The sequence below is a fragment of the Lampetra planeri genome, chromosome 30 (assembly GCF_965212315.1).
Source record: "Lampetra planeri chromosome 30, kcLamPlan1.2.h2, whole genome shotgun sequence".
Classification (NCBI taxonomy): Eukaryota; Metazoa; Chordata; class Hyperoartia; order Petromyzontiformes; family Petromyzontidae; genus Lampetra; species Lampetra planeri.
The window spans coordinates 5,138,695-5,156,945 of NC_136136.1; the positions used below are offsets into that span (position 1 = coordinate 5,138,695).

The 18,251-nt window shown below is 49.7% G+C and overlaps 1 protein-coding gene across 1 annotated transcript in view; it reads left to right on the plus strand.

The window, feature by feature from the left end:
* LOC144728830 (tyrosine-protein phosphatase non-receptor type 21-like) overlaps window positions 1-14,360 on the plus strand; it is a 32,561-nt gene extending 18,201 nt beyond the window's left edge. Inside the window, exons 5-8 of the mRNA XM_078608513.1 lie at window positions 2,220-2,348; window positions 4,806-5,079; window positions 7,477-7,640; window positions 9,950-14,360. Coding sequence (XP_078464639.1) covers window positions 2,220-2,348; window positions 4,806-5,079; window positions 7,477-7,640; window positions 9,950-10,078 — 696 coding nt within the window. The 3' untranslated portion in view covers window positions 10,079-14,360. The remainder of the gene's footprint in view (window positions 1-2,219; window positions 2,349-4,805; window positions 5,080-7,476; window positions 7,641-9,949) is intronic.
* Window positions 14,361-18,251: the final 3,891 nt, after the last annotated feature.

An 18,251-nucleotide genomic window follows, 5' to 3' on the forward strand; every position in this document is an offset into this window, starting at 1 on the left:
GACCAGTAAGGTCTGAATTGGCCTGTAATAAGGTAGGGCACTGATAGGGGGTGGACAGGTTTGCTGTACCGTGCCAATTAAATAACACGAGCCTGGGTGTGGCTGCCCACATTTTGCCCCACCGCCGCCGCCACATTTTTTGTTATCATACAAAAAAAAAGACACGTCACATTCCCATACCCTTTGGTGCTTTCGGTATCGTTTCCTGGCCGAGGTGGACGTGACGGCGATTCTCGTCAACGCTGCAGTCGATTGGCGTCGCAACGGAAGGGGAATTTGTTGGAGGCTTAATTCATATTCGGTCAGAGGGAGTTCGTTCAAAATGGCACAGCGACTACTGCTGCTGCTGCACCGCGCACAGACCCTTCATGCGAAGACTCCCCCCCCCCCCCCCCACGTAGACTTGTGGAGCGTGAAGGAGATTCGTTGTTAGCGAGCACCTGTTGAGGCTGCTAAGCTGCACCAGGTAGCAAGCCAATTAAGTTAACTCGGAGGAGGCATGTTTATAGGTTCATAAACCACTTGCCGCTGATGGTATCCATGAGCAGGGATCGAACCTAGGTGACCGGGCGTGTGGCAACCGAGCACGAATTACTGCATGCACGCACACAGTACTCAGTGCACACAGTACATTTACTCACAGAACACAAACATCACACACGCACAGTAGACACACACAGTGCATACACAACACACACTCACAGTACACACACAACACACACTCACAGTACACACACAGCACACACGCACAGTAGACACACACAGTACACACACAACACACACTCACAGTACACACACAGCACACACAGTACACACACATCACACTCACAGTACACACACACAGTACACACACAGCACATACACTCACAATACACACAGCACATACACACAATACACACAGTACACACACATCACACTCACAGTACACACACATCACACACAGTACACACACAGCACATACACACAGTACACACACATCACACACAGTACACACACATCACACTCACAGTACACACACATCACACACACAGTACACACACATCACACTCACAGTACACACATCACACACACACAGCACATGCAAAGTATACACACATCACATACACACAGTACACACACATAGTACACACACAGCACACACACACAGTACACACACAGCAAACACACCGTACACACACAGCACATACACCCAGTACACACACAGCACATACACACAGTACACACACAGCACATACACACAGCACACACACACAGTACACACACAGCACGCACACACAGTACACACACATCACACACACAGTGTACACACACATAGTACACACACAACACACACTCACAGTACACACACAGCACATACACAGCACACACACACACACAGTACACACACAGCACACACACCGCACATACGTTCAGAGTACACACACACACAGAATTCACACACACAGACACGTGTGTGTGAGCTTAAAATACCAATTTCACCCAAGAGATCATCTGACATAACTGGATTTTTCAGAATGTCAACGACAGTGTAGAGTCGTGGCCTGGGTAATTAACGAACAACATTAAAGGGGCCGTCCATAAATGACGTCACGCACCTAGGGGGGGGGGGGGTCAGACATTTGTGACGATGTGTGATGACGAGGGGGGGGAGAAATGTGACGTCACATCAAAATGCGCAACTTTAAATAAATACAGACAACACGTTCTACTTAATTAAATAGCCTTTTTAATAAATGTTTTCTCCTGCAACATCAGAGTGCAGCGCCACATTAAATACGCACTACAATGACAATAGTTTAAAGCGATTTGAAGCATGTTTTATTATTTGGGGGGGGGGGGCAGATCTTTGTGACGTCATATTTGAGGGGGGGGTCTAACTTTTTGTGACGTTGTGTGACGAAGGGAGGGGGGGGTCAAAAATCGTCCAAAATCGCGTGACGTCATTTATGGACGGCCCCATTGAGACCGTGTCGACCTAGGGGAGGTTACAGCACCGGTTCAGACAATCGCCACCGCTGTTGACCGTGAGTGGGAATTCGAACAAAACACCGCTCCCCACTCTCACTAAGATCTCTCCCCCCCCCGTTCCGCTATTAACATTCTGTTGTGGTGCAAGTGCTGTTAGCGATTAGCACCTGCGGATGGCCGGACACGGCGTGCGCTCACCACCACACCTGCCCCACCCCACACCCCCAACCCATCTCTCTTTTGCCACGCAGGTGCGAGTGAACGGAGAGATGTGGCACTACATCGCCACCCAGTGGCCTCAGCCGCACACGGAGAGCGACTTCTGGCACATGGTGTGGGAACACGGAGTGAACGTCATTGCGGCTCTCACGCCGGCTCAGGTGAGCTCAGGAGGCCCACCAGAATTCGTTTGCAGACTTTGGGGTGTTCGTTTTTCCTCTGTGGAGTTCTCGTGTTCTCTCCACCACCCTCCCTGTTCTGCATGCGCTTACTCAATTTCATTTATTTGGAACTAGCTTTACTTTCGCCCGGGAGAATTGGATTCACCAGGCCCGGCCGCCTTTGTCTCATGCAACAAACAGTGGCGATGTTTACACACCACACCAGTTACTCGTTTGAGGCTGAGTCGACCTAGGGGAGGCCCAGGAGCAGTTAAAATATAAGTGTATTTTTAGCATTTTTGCATGGTGTACAGTCTGGAAAGTACCCACATGGCAAATTTCAAGTTTGTTGCATGTCGGGAAGTACGCTAAACATTTTGAACAGACACACATAATCACAACTTTGCCTTTCGCTGTATATATATGGAGATAACCCTGTGAGCCATTCGGCTCTTGATTCGGGTGCAACCGCAACAAACAATACATTACAAGATACATTTAAAATTGCATGTACGCAAATTGAAACATCCTCTACAAAAACAATAAAATCTTCCAGAAAATGCACCATCCTCTACAAAGTAACTGTAACTGTATTTATTTTGCTGTGCCTTTTTTTACACCTGATTAAGGAAGCTTGTGTTGCCTCCGAAACGTCGTGATTTAATTTAGTTATTTTCATTTATTATTATTTTATCATTATTATTTTTTACCTACGTGACTTTACCGAAACAACCTAAGAGTAAGAAGAGCACACAATCTTGATTTGAAGCTGTCGTGACTGCAGGAATCCACATGTAGTAGAAAATTAATAGATCTTCTATAAACTCGTGTTGCAGCAGCTTTTTCTCCTACGTCAGCAGTTCTCCTGCTGTGTCTGTTTCACCCGATGACGGTCGCTTGTGTTGCGATCGAAACGTCACGATCTATTAATTTTCTTCTTCTTGGTTCTTTCGGTAAAGTCACGTAGAAGGGAAATAATAAAATGATAAAAATAAAACATAATAAAATACAATTCTCACGACGTTTCGGCCACAACGCAAGCAGCCGTCCTCAGGTGAAGAACAGGGCTGTCGGAAGGACAACGTCCTAATGGAACGTGAGAATTTTATTTTATTATGTTTTATTTTTAGTATTTTATTATTTCCCTTCTACGTGACTTTACAGAAAGAACCAAGAAGATGAATCCCTGCAGTCACGAAAGCTTTCAATCAAAATATAAATTTTCTACAACATCGCCCTCATCGACTGCAAAACACTTGTCGGGACACTCCTGACAAAGAGTATTGAGACTCGAATGAGGCTCTCCTGGGTAAACAAGCGTGATCATCACTTATTAACGCTTTCGTGACTGCAGGAATTCATATTCGTTGGTTATTTCGGTAAAGTCAAGTAGATAGAATAAAATAATAATACAAATAAAGTGAATAAAAAAATAAAATTAAAATAAAAATAAAGTGAATAAAAATAAATGAATAACATTCAAATAAGAAGGGGCGGGTCCTAAAAAGGAAAGGCGCAGAGCCGAAAGGGGTTTGAACTTCGCTGATGATTGAAGACAACGAAGGCACCGATTCACATCGGGCGTGGTTCGTCCACTAGGGGCGTTGGGGCATTGCCCCAACAAGAAGCTGGAAACGAGAAATTATTTTTCTAATAAAAAACACTTTTATATTAATAGTTTTGTTGCGTTTAAAAACGATTTAACATGATGATTCTTTCAACGTGAATTGCCTAATAAAGATACAATTTTAAGTTATTCATATTTGAAACCGCTGCAACGCCACGGTCTGATTTGTGCCTCGGGGAGGTCTCGGGGCGGCTGTGAAGGCGTCCGAGTGGGACAATTCCCTTCAATCCTTGCGATGAGCTTCGCATTTTATCCACGCCGTTTGAGACCCATTCAGAGCGGTGTAGAAGGCGCCCGTGGCTGTAATGAAAGACGATGTCACGACGCGAGGTGGCACCGTGCAAATACAGGGTGTTTCGAAAAGATGGACCCAATTTCAGAGCTCACGGCCTACACGCTCCAGGCTTTTGGCAGTGTCAAAGGGGTTGTGTAGTGTGGACTTGAGGGTCATGGGTACAGCATTTGAGCGCTTTGTTGTTTTGTTTCGCATTGTTAATAAATGCCCACCGTTGGTAGATAACACAGTTGTTCTGAATTAGAACACCGTCTTTTCAGAGGTCACTCACAACAGCCCCACCTAGTGGAAATGTCACGAGCAGCCACCGATTCAAATAGTACTAATCAAAGGTCGCAACCGGGTACCCGATACCCGTACCCTACCCGATACCCGGCTACCCGTACCCGGCCGGGTACGGGTACCCGTTTGCGACCCTGGTGCGGCCGGGTACGGGTAAGGAATCAAAACCCGTTTGCGACCTCTGGTACTAATACAACAACAACAACGTCTACGACGGCACCTTGACCGAGTGCGCCACGTGGTTCCACCGCAGGTCGCCGGGGAAACGAAGCCGCATCGCTACTGGCCGCGACTGGGCTCGCGACAGCGCCCGTCCGTGTACGGGGACCTGGCGGTCCACGCCACCTTCCGCGGCACCACGGCGGCGGGCGGCTGCGCCACCACGGGGCTACGCGTGGCGCACGCGCCGTCGGGGAAAGAACGCAACCTGTGGCACCTCCACCACCCCGAGTGGAGCCGCGGCAACGATGACGACGATGACGACGGCGGCGGCGACGACGACGACAATGGAGTGGAGAGGTTTCTGGGTGAGTGACGTCTGCCGCGATGGCTTTGGGGAAAGGCCTTCGTCCAGCAGTGGATTAATCATGGCCGGTGGTGACGGTGAAGTCCCACCTTGCGGGCGCGTCGAGTCGGGGGCAGAGGTCGCAAACGGGTTTTGATTCCTTACTCGTACCCGGCCGCACCAGGGTTGCAAATGGGTACCCGTACCCGGCCGGTACGGGTACCCGTTCCGTACCCGTACCCTACCCGAAATGAGTGACAAACGGTTACTCACCAGTGACTCACGGCCTACCCGTACCCGTACCAGGCCGCACCAGGGTCACAAACGGCTACCCGTACCCGTACCCCGGGTAGCTGGGTATTGGGTAGGGTACGGGTATCGGGTACCCGGTTGCGACCTCTGGTAGGGGGCGATGCACAGTCTGGATGTAAGCACGCCTGATATAAGCACAGCTCTCATATAAGCAACACACGCTTACATGGCACTGGTGGTGGGGGGGTGCGCAGGGAAGCTTCTGATGTAAGCACACTTCAGATATAAGCGCACGTGCGCTTGTTACCGGGGTGTGTGCTTCTAGTCTAGCAAACATTTACAGTTATTTGTCAATCTGGATGAAGATCCCCCTACTCCTTGTTGGGTGTCGGGGTTGTTAAACCATACTTCGCCACGCCGGTCAACATGGGTTAACAAATTGATGGGGGCACGCAGGACAGGTTGAGATATCGCTCGTCACTGACGTTAAACCGTGGCCGGGAACGGGCTGGGTATGCCGTGTTCATACACCGCAGGGGCGCTGACCACTGTACTCACCGCTTGTCCTGCGGCAGCTGCTTCTCGAGGAATGAGCAATTCACCCAGGGACGGATCGTCTCTGGGCGAGAGACGTTTTTGTGCAGCCGGCAGTGCGCGGAATCCCGAAGTGAAATTGCTCTGCGTTGCAAACGGAGCCTCAACGGGAGCCCCACACGTGGTCACCATGTTGGAGTTCCCGAGCAAGACCGAGGAGGCGGTGGATGGGGGGGGCTTGGTGGTGGTGGCAGGTGATGTTAACAAGCGAGCGGGACTGGGGGAGGACTCGGAGAAGAGTCGGGAAGAGCACCGGGGGGTGAGGGTGGTTCTACGCCACGGCACGAGGCGACGGGGCGACTGATAGCGATGACGTGACCGGCGCGGCTGAGCGTTTATTTTCGCAGCGCCGATGAATTGGGCGATAAACGAAGATTGATGATGCCGTGGCGGGCGCGCGCCGTCGTTGTGTGACTTTGGCCGGTCGACAGCTGCGGCGGTGGCGGCGATATGTTTGCCAAATATTATTTATTTATTTACGTGCCGGAGCAGAGTTGTCAACAGCATTCATTTGAGAAAAATTGCCGTGGAGGGGCCCCCCCCTGTCCAACACAGAGCTCGTCGTGTAGACTTTAGTGACGTCAAGAGAGCGGTGAATGGGCCAGATGCAATTGCCCCTCTTGAGCAATCTCGAGCGGCTGGGATTGGCCAAAACCCTCGCCTCCTCGTCAGAGGCGCGGGCGTATTTTGTCGAATCGTTTTCAGACGTGAGTTGCCACTTTCAATCTTAAACGGAGGTTACTTTGTTACAAACTCCCCCCCCCCCCCCCCAAAAAAAAAATTAGAGGAGACAAATATTCCGGGAGGGAACCGATATTCCCAAATATCAGTTCTTGGGGCGGGTATGAATAATAATCATTCCTAGGGGGGAACAATTATTCTGGATGAACGGATATTCTCGATAACACCAGCTACCAAACCGTGCGCTGTGGATGAAAATCCCGTCAATCTAGACGCCACGACGACGGCGAGCAGAGCGAGTGTGCGCGCCCGCCAAGCTGCTGACGATAGTTGTATTCATTTATTTAATTGTTTTACCTACGTGACTTTACCGAAAAAAACCAAAGAGGATGGAGGCCTCCTCACGCTGTCCACACATGGCCATCCACGTGGAGCTATCATTCGTGGCCAGGTCGCTTCTGAAAAAAAAAGCTAATAGCTCAGTGGGCTTTACCGGGTAAAATAACAAAAAATAGTTCAGTTTTATCTAGTATTTTTTGTATATGTTTACACTTCCTATAATTTTCACTCCTGTCGAGTTTTTGTATTGTTTCTTGTTGTAACGTCCTGACCCACCCCTACGAGACATCTGTGAAAAAGAGCTTCATAGCTCATCGGATTCCTCCAGTTTAAATAACTATTCTGACCTCGTCACGATCTCCGCGACGATAACGATCCACCTGGCGCCCCGCACGCGAGTTCATTTCACCGCTCGATCTCGCGCCGTCCGATAAACCCTCTGTGCATTTTCCCAGCCAACAATCTCATCGGCTCAACATTTTCAGTTGTGTTATTAATCATCGCCGGCGGGACACTTCGTCCCCATCCCCTCCCACCACCCGGCCACGTGCAGAGTTCCTGCAGGAGCTACAGTCGGTGCGCAGGCTGACGGGCACCATGCTGCCTCCGAGGACGCCCCTTCCGCCCACGCTGGTGCACTGCGCCGGCAGCGACGACGGTCCTACAGGGGTCCTCATCCTCTCGGAGCTCATGGTCGCCTGCCTGGAGCAGAACGTGGTCAGTCCATCATCAACAACAGCATCATCGTCGTCATCGTCGTCATCATCATCCGCCGCAGCAGCAGCATCAGTATCAGCAGCAGCAACATCAGCAGCAGCATCATCAGCAGCAGCATCAGCAGTATCACCAGCAGCATCATCGTCATCATCATCCGCCGCAGCAGCAACATCAGCAGCATCATCAGCAGCAGCATCAGCAGCATCATTAGCATCAGCAGCATAATCATCAGCATCATCAGCAGCAGCAGCATCATCAGCAGCAGCAGCAGCAGCATCAGCAGCATCATTAGCATCAGCAGCATAATCATCAGCATCATCAGCAGCAACATCAGCAGCATCAGCAGTATCATCAGCAGCAGCATCAGAATCATCATTATTACCTTGATTTATCCACTGCTAGTTGAGGGACTCCCCGTGCCGTCACCATCTCTCACGGCCCCGCGATGCAGTGTATCTCTTGCGTGCGTGCTGACTCCATCGCTCTCCTCCCCACGGTGGACGTTCTCCCACGAGCGTTCCCCCCGGCCACTCGGACTGACAGAGAGCACGAGCGAGGTGGCCCAGTGGCTCAGGAGTCGGGGCACTGAGCCTGCGCCGCTGACAATCCTGGGTGTGAATCTGGGTTTCAGCCACCGATGATTACACCGAGTTGTTGACGGAAGCAGAGCGGATTGTCTTAGCCTGTTTACCATTGATTGCACACAAAAAAAAAAATCGCAGCAAAAATCGAGGATTCAAATAGATATTCTTTAACTGCCATGTGGCAAACATTTTTCTCTGTAGCAGGGCACGTGGGAAAGTGCGTTGTGTGGCTAAAGAGTTCACTCGAAGGAAGCTCAGAAGTAGTTCTATGACATTCCCTTCCACGGCCCATTCTTGCGTGAAATGCGAGTGGACACTTCATCTCATAACGTGGCTCTGTTAGCACAATTTTCAATACGTTTGGGAAACAGACGAAACATTTTTTCTTTTTTTTCATCTTAATTGTTAGCCGCATCTGTGAAAACAATCCCTGGGCAGGTAAACTTTCCAGAATGTAATATATTATTTTTTACAGAGCACCGACACGGACAAAGGGGTGCTCGCTAACAGCACTCGGAGGCGATCCATCCTGGCTAAAAGGGAAACGTCTCCGAGTTTTGCGCAATCGGTACACACACGGGCTGGGTTTTTTTCTTCCCCCCCCCCGCCTTTACGAATGAGGAAATCCAAACGCATTCTTCTCATTCGAAATAGGCAGGCAACGCAAATAAATAACCAAAAACTAAACAGTTGTGAAATTCCACAAAATATATACTTCAAATCTTTTTTTAAGAGTGGCAGGCAGAGGCAACCACCACTATCAACAAAAATAATTACAAAAGGGGCATACATCACAAGACGCTTTGCACGATTAATCTTCGCACGACAGGTAAGTTCGCTCATCGTTTGTCATGTTTAGATGTGCGATGATAAGCAGCAGTGGCTCACGGTGGCTCCAGGTTGCGGAGGCTACAAAACTCCACTCGAGGTTTTTCCGGTCGAAGGTGCAGGTGGATTTGTTGAGAAGCTGGAATGCGTTGCCAGTGGCTTCGTCATCAGCGCTTTCTCACATAGAGGCCCATAGACTCGCATAGAGACCCATCGACTCACACAGAGACCCACAGACTCACACAGAGACCCACAGACTCACAGAGAAGCCCATAGACTCACAGAGGCCTATAGACTCACACTGATGCCCATGGACTCACAGAGGCCCATAGACTCGCATAGAGACCTACAGACTCACACAGAGACCCATCGACTCACACAGAGATCCACAGACTCACATATAGGCCTGTAGACTCACACAGAGAACCACAGACTCACAGAGAACCCCATAGACTCACAGAGGCCCATAGACTCACAGAGGCCCATAGACACACACTGATGCCCATAGACTGGAATGCGCTGACGGTGGCTTCATCATCAGTGCTTTCTCCGGCAGTCAGAGCGCGTGCAGCCCCCACCGGTCTAAGTGGAGTCCAAAAATGGTGCAGCAGCATTATCGCCATCACCGTCGGTGTATTAATGAAATCTTCGATAAATGGTGAGTGTTTCCCGAACCGGAACTGGGCTGCCCTCTTCACCAACCCACACTGGGACATGTGGTGAAGTATGGTGAGCAACCCACGTGACTGACACCGGTGCATGGCGAAGTCCTAGTTCCAGCGGCGGACCGACAAAAGGGCAGCGCGTGTCCACATGCACACACACTCCTCGCCGTTGATTCTCGTTCATTTGTTGTTGTTTTCTTGTGCTCCTCCGTCCGCTCGCCCCCGTGCACAGAACGTCGACGTCCCGCAGGTGCTCGGCGCCCTGAGGCAGCAGCGGCCTCACCTGGTGCCCACGCTCGAGCACTACAAGTTCGTGTACCGCGTGCTCGCGCGCTACCTCGGCAGGTCGCGGCTCATCTGACTCGCGTAGACCCGGGGGGAAGGACTCACGGAGAGACTCCGGTAGACTCAAGGAGACACGGGGAAGGACTCGCGGAGACTCGGGGGAAGACTCACGGAGACCCGCGGGGAAGACTCACGCAGAGACTCCGGTAGACTCAAGGAGACACGGGGAAGGACTCGCAGAGACTCGGGGGAAGGACTCGCAGAGACTCGGGGGAAGACTCACGGAGACTCGGGAAAGACTCACGCAGAGACTCCAGTAGACTCAAGGAGACACGGGGAAGGACTCGCGGAGACTCGGGGGAAGACTCACGGAGACTCGGGAAAGACTCACGCAGAGACTCCGGTAGACTCAAGGAGACACGGGGAAGACTCGAGCAGACTTGGGAAGACTCGCGGAGACTCGCGGAGACCCGCGGGGAAGACTCACGCAGAGACTCGGAAAGACTTGGGCACCATCAGCGTCGACAGGCGACATCCTCTTTTTTGCCTGCCGAGGCCGATCTGTGGGAGATAATTAGACGTTAAATCCTGTGTGGGCATGGTGGCACGGGTGGCCGTGTCGGAACACTGAGCTGGTACTGCTCTGAGATGTTGGATTCATGCCGAGGTGTGTATGACTCTCTCTCTCTTGGGTGATTCATAGTGGCGATGTTCCAAGAGCTAAGCGAGTGCTGCTGAGATCCTTTGGGTGATGTTCTCTCAAGTGGCTCATAATGGCCATGTCCTAGAACTCAGCCAGTATTGCTGAGATTGCGGGTTTAGGTCTGAGGTTTGGTGTCATTTTCTCTTGGGTTGTTCATAATGCTCTTTGGTTCTCTCGGTAAAGTCACGTAGGTATAAAATTAAATTAAATCACGACGTTTTGGGCGCAACACAATCGTCCGTCATCAGGTGGGACAACCACAGCTTGTGTTGCGCCCGAAACGTCGTGATTTAATTTTATTTTCTGCCCATGTGACTTTACCGAAAGAACCAAAGAGTATGGATCCCTGCAGTCACGAAAACTTCAAATCTAGATTGGTTCATAATGGTCATGTCAGAGCACTCCACCCGTACTGTTGGAATCCTGGCTTTAAATCAGCTATACTAGAAACAGTTTTAACGTTTAGCAGGTTGACTGCGAAACACGAAATGTTTTTTTTTGTCCACTTTAAAAGCTTGTGCGAGCCAGAAATTTTTTAAATAAAATATATTTCAGATGACTGGGACATGGGGAACCACTCTTTAGCAGAGCCACCAAGAGGGCCCTTCCCTGACACACGGCAAGACGCGGGGCTCTGCCAAACGAACAACAGTCCTTCTGCTCGCGACACAACTCTGATGGCACAATATGAATATCATCGACGCTAATATAATACAAAACAAATGTTAATGAATTCGAGGAAGGAACGGCATCTGCAAAACACGATGCCCATTTCCCAGCGTTGCGACGAAAGTTCCCTGTAATTTAATTAATTTGGCAAACTTTCTCATCGATGGACTACAAGAGAACATCGCCCAGACGATGAAAACCACGTGCTGCATTCGTGTCATCATCATCGTCGTCAAGACATGAATCCGTGAGTGTGAAGCCAATGGTTGAGGTTGCAGACGGCTCGCCAACGGTAGTTTGTCCAAGGCCCTTTGCGGCTGGCGCTAAAAGCCACTTCATCTCACGGAGGCGGTGGTGATGATGACGGTGATGATGATCGTGGTGGCGGTGGTGGTGGCGGTGGTGGTGACGATGGCGGTGGTGGAATCCCACACAGGACAATAACGGAGGGTTTTCTTTTTTTTCACGAGCGCTAAACCAACACGGTTACGTGCCGAGACGTTGGGGTTTTTTTTATTGTTTATTAAATCGGAGCGCGCGCGCGGGCTAAAGCTTCACAGCGATCGGAGTTCACGTGCTCGAGGGCGAACGCCGACACGGACGTCTGGACAAACCGGACCGAGCGAACAAAGCCCCGGAACAAAAGTTACCTCGCGTCTCCGCCTACGAAGAAACGGGTGTCATTCAGCGGGGGGGTTTTTTTTTTTTGCGATAAAGAGCCAAGTTCACCGAGCGGGCATCTCATTCGTACGACTTGCAGAGCCCCACCGATCATTTAATATTTGATTTTTGTTTAAAATTAACATCTTGTTGATTGTACGTCGAGAGGAAATAATCAGGGATTCATTTCAGCCGGTGCGTCTCTGATCCAGTGACCCGCAAATTATTTCCACACCCGGCTTCACCACATCAAGTATTCCTTTCGCTGATGGCTGTGGCTGCTGGTCACGTGCCACCTCCTCCAGTCAACCAGTGGCCCAACTATAATCGGTGAGAAATGAAGCTCTGGAAATAACGAAAAAACTGTTCCCAAACCCAAAACTTTATGACAATCTATGATTTTCTCATCATCAACCGCTGATTTAAACCGAGCCCGAATGAAGATGATCTCGTCAAGGAGTATAAGCCATCACGCAAACTCCGGTCATCCTCGCAGCGGCTGTTGGCTGGCCATCGAACAAAGACGGTCACTGCATCACTTGCTTTCAGATGCGCTTCTGCAGCCGTCTGGAATGTTCTTCCGTCCGAAAATAGCAAGCCACTGGAGCTATGCACTTTTAAATAAGAATTTTTTGAAAACTAATTTCTCGAGAACTGGTTTTTATGTTTAAATTCTTGTCCTTCCCCCACACCTCCGATTTAGCACGGTTAGCTACATACGGTACGAAATAATTTCAACATACACAAAACACGAAAAAATGTCTCAAAGCAAAATTGAAGAGCTGTCGAGCAACCAAGGTCATTGTTAAGGAGCGATAACCAACAAAAGCTGAAAAAGCGTAGTGTTATCATAGATAGTACTCTTGAGATGGGTATTTTACGAGAGAGAGGATTGAACAAAAAATCTAAACACAGACGCACTATTGTTTTTCATGCGCAATGACCTCCACAGAGTAGCCAAAGTTATACTGATCGTGCATGCGAGAAATGAACGCCAAATCAATAGGACGCACAGCATAGCTCACTCAGCAGAGGCCAAAATCAAGGATGATCATGCCACCAGGTGCTGTTTGCCTTCCAATCATCATCGCTGGGCCGAAGACAAAGCCAGGATCTCCAGCCAGCATCAGGACTCGAGAGCAGCCGAGAGAAATTGACTGACTGGCTGATACCTCCCGACCTGCCCTGCAGCGAATACAACGGATGTATCAATGCGATGTTTAGAGCACAGATATAGCCTGTGCTAAGTTCCACATGCGTCTGCATTTCATGATGTTTGAAATTGATAATGGGGAATGTGGCGAGGTATACAATACGCTGTGGCTGTTATCATCAACATCCCCAAGCATATTCATGGTTCGGTAAAGTGACGTAGATAGAAAATAAAAATAATCAAATTAAATTAAATAAAAGCAAAAAACACACGATCAGGCGGAGAGATGAAGACCGCTTGTGTTGCGATCGAAACGTCGTGGGTTTTTATTTTTTATGTTATTATTTGTATTTTCTATTTTACGTGACTTTACCGAAAGAACCAATAATATGAATTCCTGTAGTCACGAATGTTTGAAGTAAAAAAAAATCCCCAAACATGTGAATTTCATAGAGATCCGCAGTGAGCAATTGCGTGGCTTTTGCACGTAACTTAACCCCATTTTTATACGAAGAGGTCATTTCTATTGGCAAAGTGAACAACATTATCCATGAAACGTATGTGGGCTCGGGCAGGTTACGGTCACTCGAAGAGGCGATGGCCGAGACTAATCACAGAGTGACAGCCAAACTGGGGAAAAACACGCCAGGGCAGCAGATCCGGCACGGAGATGGAGTGATGAAATCAGCTCGTGTGCATGAGCTCGCTGGGTTGGTTGCATCGCGAGGCCGTGAGAGGCGGCGACGGCTTGGCGAGGACATTTCAGCCAGCAGTGGATAGACCAAGGCTAATGACGACGTCATTGAAAAATGCTTTGAGTTCCGTCCGAGTGTGTTGCGTGCGGCTTAATCGTAGCGCGAGCGGCGAGGGGATTATGCCGAGGGTTCTCTGAGTAAATATCGCAGCTGGGGAACTTTTATCCCACTTTAGCCAGGTTGCGAGTAGCAGCAACAACAACAACAACAAAACCCCACGGAACAAAGCTCTGTATCAAGAGCGCAGCCACAGATTTATTGCCTACCCACGTGTAAACACACGCTGACAAGGGGTGACAGCTCACGCGAATGACGCAGTGTTCGCGAAATCCATTTTGATGTAAGCGACGTGTAAATAGTGTAATTTGATTAATGGACGAATAAACGATAATAATTAAACAATTCCATGGAACTAAAATTTTCCACTTTTTTTTCACGAGACAGGGTGTTTTTCTGCTTCCTCTTGGCATGGGTCCCACTGCTGTGGAGGTCAACAAACCCACACATCTACCCCACGGTTCTTCACATCCTGGTTAACCACTTCGAACCGCGGCTTTCGAATTTAACAAATCATTTGGTGATGCTGTTTTGCTGCTGCGTTCGCAGTAGCGCACAAGCGCCAATTGACAACAAACATGGAACACATTCGTCAATAACACTGTAGCTTTAAAAATAACAAAATACATAATAGGTGACGTTTCGGGCAATGGCCCTTCTTCACAACGCATAGGCCAGAGAGGTAAGAGTATCGATTTAAAGCTTTCGTGACTGCAGGGATTCATCTTCTTGGTTCTTTCGGTAAATTCACGTAGAAGGGAAATAATAAAATGATAAAAATAAAACATGATAAAATACAATTCTCACGACGTTTCGGCCACAACGCAAGCAGCCGTCTTCAGGTGAATTCAGACGCTGTCTTTCCGACAGACCTGTTCTTCACCTGAGGACGGCTGCTTGCGTTGTGGCCGAAACGTCGTGAGAATTGTATTTTATTATGTTTTATTTTTATTATTTTATTATTTCCCTTCTACGTGACTTTACCGAAAGAACCAAGAAGAGGTAAGAGTATGTTTGTTTTGCCGATCGGTCTCCACTCTGGTGCTTCCACGTCCATCACGTTCCTTCCCATGTGGTGTTCCCCACTCCTCTCGACGTGTCCAACCGAGTGAACTTTCATTCAACCCGTCTGGAACGCGGTGAAGTCTCCCCATTGTTGTACTCAACAGAACACACGTGGGTCTCAGAGCCGCCACCACTGAGATCCTGGGATTCAAATCCGAGTACAATTGGCCAGCCGTGATTGGTTAAACCGGATCTCTCAACGGTAGCAAGTTGATGGCTTCAGCCTGTCTCAGCCAATGGCTACAAACACAAAGTAAAGACAAAGATCCCCCGTATAGCCTTCACAGACTGTTGGGGCAAGTGCAGTTAGCGGGCACCTATGAAGGCCGGTATGGCACACGAGGGGGTGGTTTAACGCGTAGGCTTTCGCGACCAATAACATCCATAATAGAGGTTTTTGGGTTAGATCGCGTAAATATATAAATGTGTCGTTAAACCCGCCACCACCCGACACAGCCAACTAGTAAGGGTTGTCACGTAAACGGAACGTGGCCAATTCGTCACTAGTACAGCATCACCGGTGTGTTGGAGAGCCAATCCACAACATTTACCATCTGGGTACGACGTTTCGCCAGTAATTACAACTAGCTTCATCAGGCGACAGCCAGATTTGTGGAGAAGTCTCTTACTGTTTCGTTCCTTATATAGAGGCGTAGATGTGTTGACCACCCTTCTGCGTTCTTGCACAATGATGGGGGGGATGGATCACTGAGGCAACGTACATGATGCATGTGCATTATGCGAGCCTTTTGGACTTGTCCTTCCTGTCTATTGTGTTGATTAAAAGAGCCTACCAACGGTAACCCCTATTGAAGTACGCTGCCCTTTGTAGGCATGCATTTAAATAATGTATTTTTTAATGATGCGCTTCCACGCAGCACTAAGGCGGTAGCTATCCGAACGGTTAAAGTTATTTTTATTTATTTCAATTTCGATAGATTCTCTAATTCGTTTTGGCCAGTAGTCGCTAGTTTTGCACAAAACGTCAACATTATCAAAATCAATTGAGTGTCCTTGTTGGCACGCGTGTTCTGCTACTGCTGACAGTTGCATTTGAGATAATTTAATATTTATCTGATGTTCTTTTAGTCTCGTGCTGATCATTTGTCCTGATGAAGCTAGTTGTAATTACTGACAAAACATCGTACTCAGTTTGTAAATGTTGTGGCTTGGCTCTCCAACACACCGGTGTGCTGTACTAGTACACTACACTATACATTAGTGCTGTACTAGTGACGAATTGGCCACGTTCTGTTTACGTGACAACCCTTACTAGTTGGCTGTGCCGGGTGGTGGCGGGTTTCAACGACACATTTAAATATTTACGAGATCTAACCTAACACACATCTATTATGGAGGGGGTGGTTGGCCAGCACCACGCCGGGCCGCCTTTGTCTCCCTAGTGGCGATATTTACACACCGCGCCAGGTACTCATTTGAGGCTGAGTAGACCTAGGGGAGGCCCAGGACCGGTTCAGATAATCGTCACTTGGTGTTGGCCGTGAGCGGGAATCGAACCCGGGTTGCCAGGTTCGTAGTGCAGCGCGCTAACCGCTATGAATGATATTGGTCGCGAAAGCCTACGTGTTAAATTAACCGCTACACTACCGCTCCTCAGACACACAGAGAGACACACACAGAGACACAAAGAAACAACGCCTCTGTGGTGAAGCATTATATATAGTGTGTCTCTGTCTTTCTATGTGCGCCTCTCTCTCTGTGTGTTTGTCTCTTTGTGTGTTTGTCTTTCTCTGTGTGTTTATCTCGACCTAGGGAATGCCCAGGACCCGGTTCAGATAATCGTCACTTGGTGTTGGCCGTGAGCGGGAATCGAACGCGGGTCGCCGGTTTCGTAGCGCTCACCGCTGCCGCTCCCTCTGCGCGCCACGTGTGCACAGAGCCACCCACACCGCCCCCATCGCCCCATTCCCAAGCAGCGCAATAACCTAAGCGCGGCACATTTCTCAAACACAGCTGCATTGGCCCAACTCATCGGGGGGAAAAGAAAAAAAAACCCTCCACGTGGCACCGTCGTGGGCAATTTCCAAAGCCGATTTGTGGGCTGCCCGCTAATTGATGGCCGTTAAATTAGTCGCGGTGACACCTGCGTGCAGGCGAGGCGGATCCCACTCCGACTTGGTGGACATCGCGGGGGGTCGCGCCTGCACAGAGGAGGAGCTCAGCAAACACAGGTGTGAGTTGCGGGAAGGTCACTCACTCATCTTGGGGGGGGCGGGGGGGGTCACGCGAGACGCGTTGCGGATGTACACGAGAAGGAGCTGGTGGTGGTCGAGGTGGTGGTGGTGGAGGTGATGGTGGTGGAGGTGGTGGTGGTGGTGGAGGTGGTGGAGGTGGTGGTGGTGGTGGTCGAGGTGGACGTGGCGGTGGTGATGGTGGTGGAGGTGGTGGTGGAGGTGGACGCGGTGGTGGACGTGGTAGTGGTGGTGGACGTAGAGGAGTTGGTGGTGATGGTGGTGGTGGAGGTGGTGGAGGTGGTGGTGGAGGTGGTGGTGAAGGTGGTGGTGGAGGTGGTGGTGGACGTGGAGTTGGTGGTGATGGTGGTGGTGGCCAAGCACCCGTCTGTTGATCCAGCTCTGTAGGCGAGGATTGATCATCGAATATCCGTGTTTTTCGGTATCCGTTTACGGATATCGAGTATCAACTTCAAAAACTCATGGAATCAATGCTTTAATTAGGGTCTGGGACGAATCTTGGTTGATTAATCGACTCTTGCGAATGATCGACTTCTTTGTTATGTTGTGGTCGATTGCTCATGCCCTTTAAAAAGTGGTGGCTGCTCTCAACGCGATGCCTCCAGATGGAGGGAAACCCCCTGCAAGCTACGCCCAGCGCAACGCGGATGAGAATTTGGTGCAGCATGGGCGCATAGTACAGTACAACAATGAATTTAGCTGCGTTTCCCGGCGCAGGTAACGACAGTGGACTCCCATTCGTCCCCCTAAATCTGCCGACATTCTCCCTTTACGATGGCCAATGCAACCACGCGACCCGCTCGGCGTGGAAGAGGCTTCATCCAGCCGTAGATTGACAGACAATTGCTGTACATATCGACAGCCTGCTTTCTCTACTGACTCCGAAAGACAGCATCACCAGTAGCAGCAGCAGCAGCTGCACGGAAAGCCCTTGCACGTGTGTGGCGATCTATGCGTGATCCACCCAACCCCGG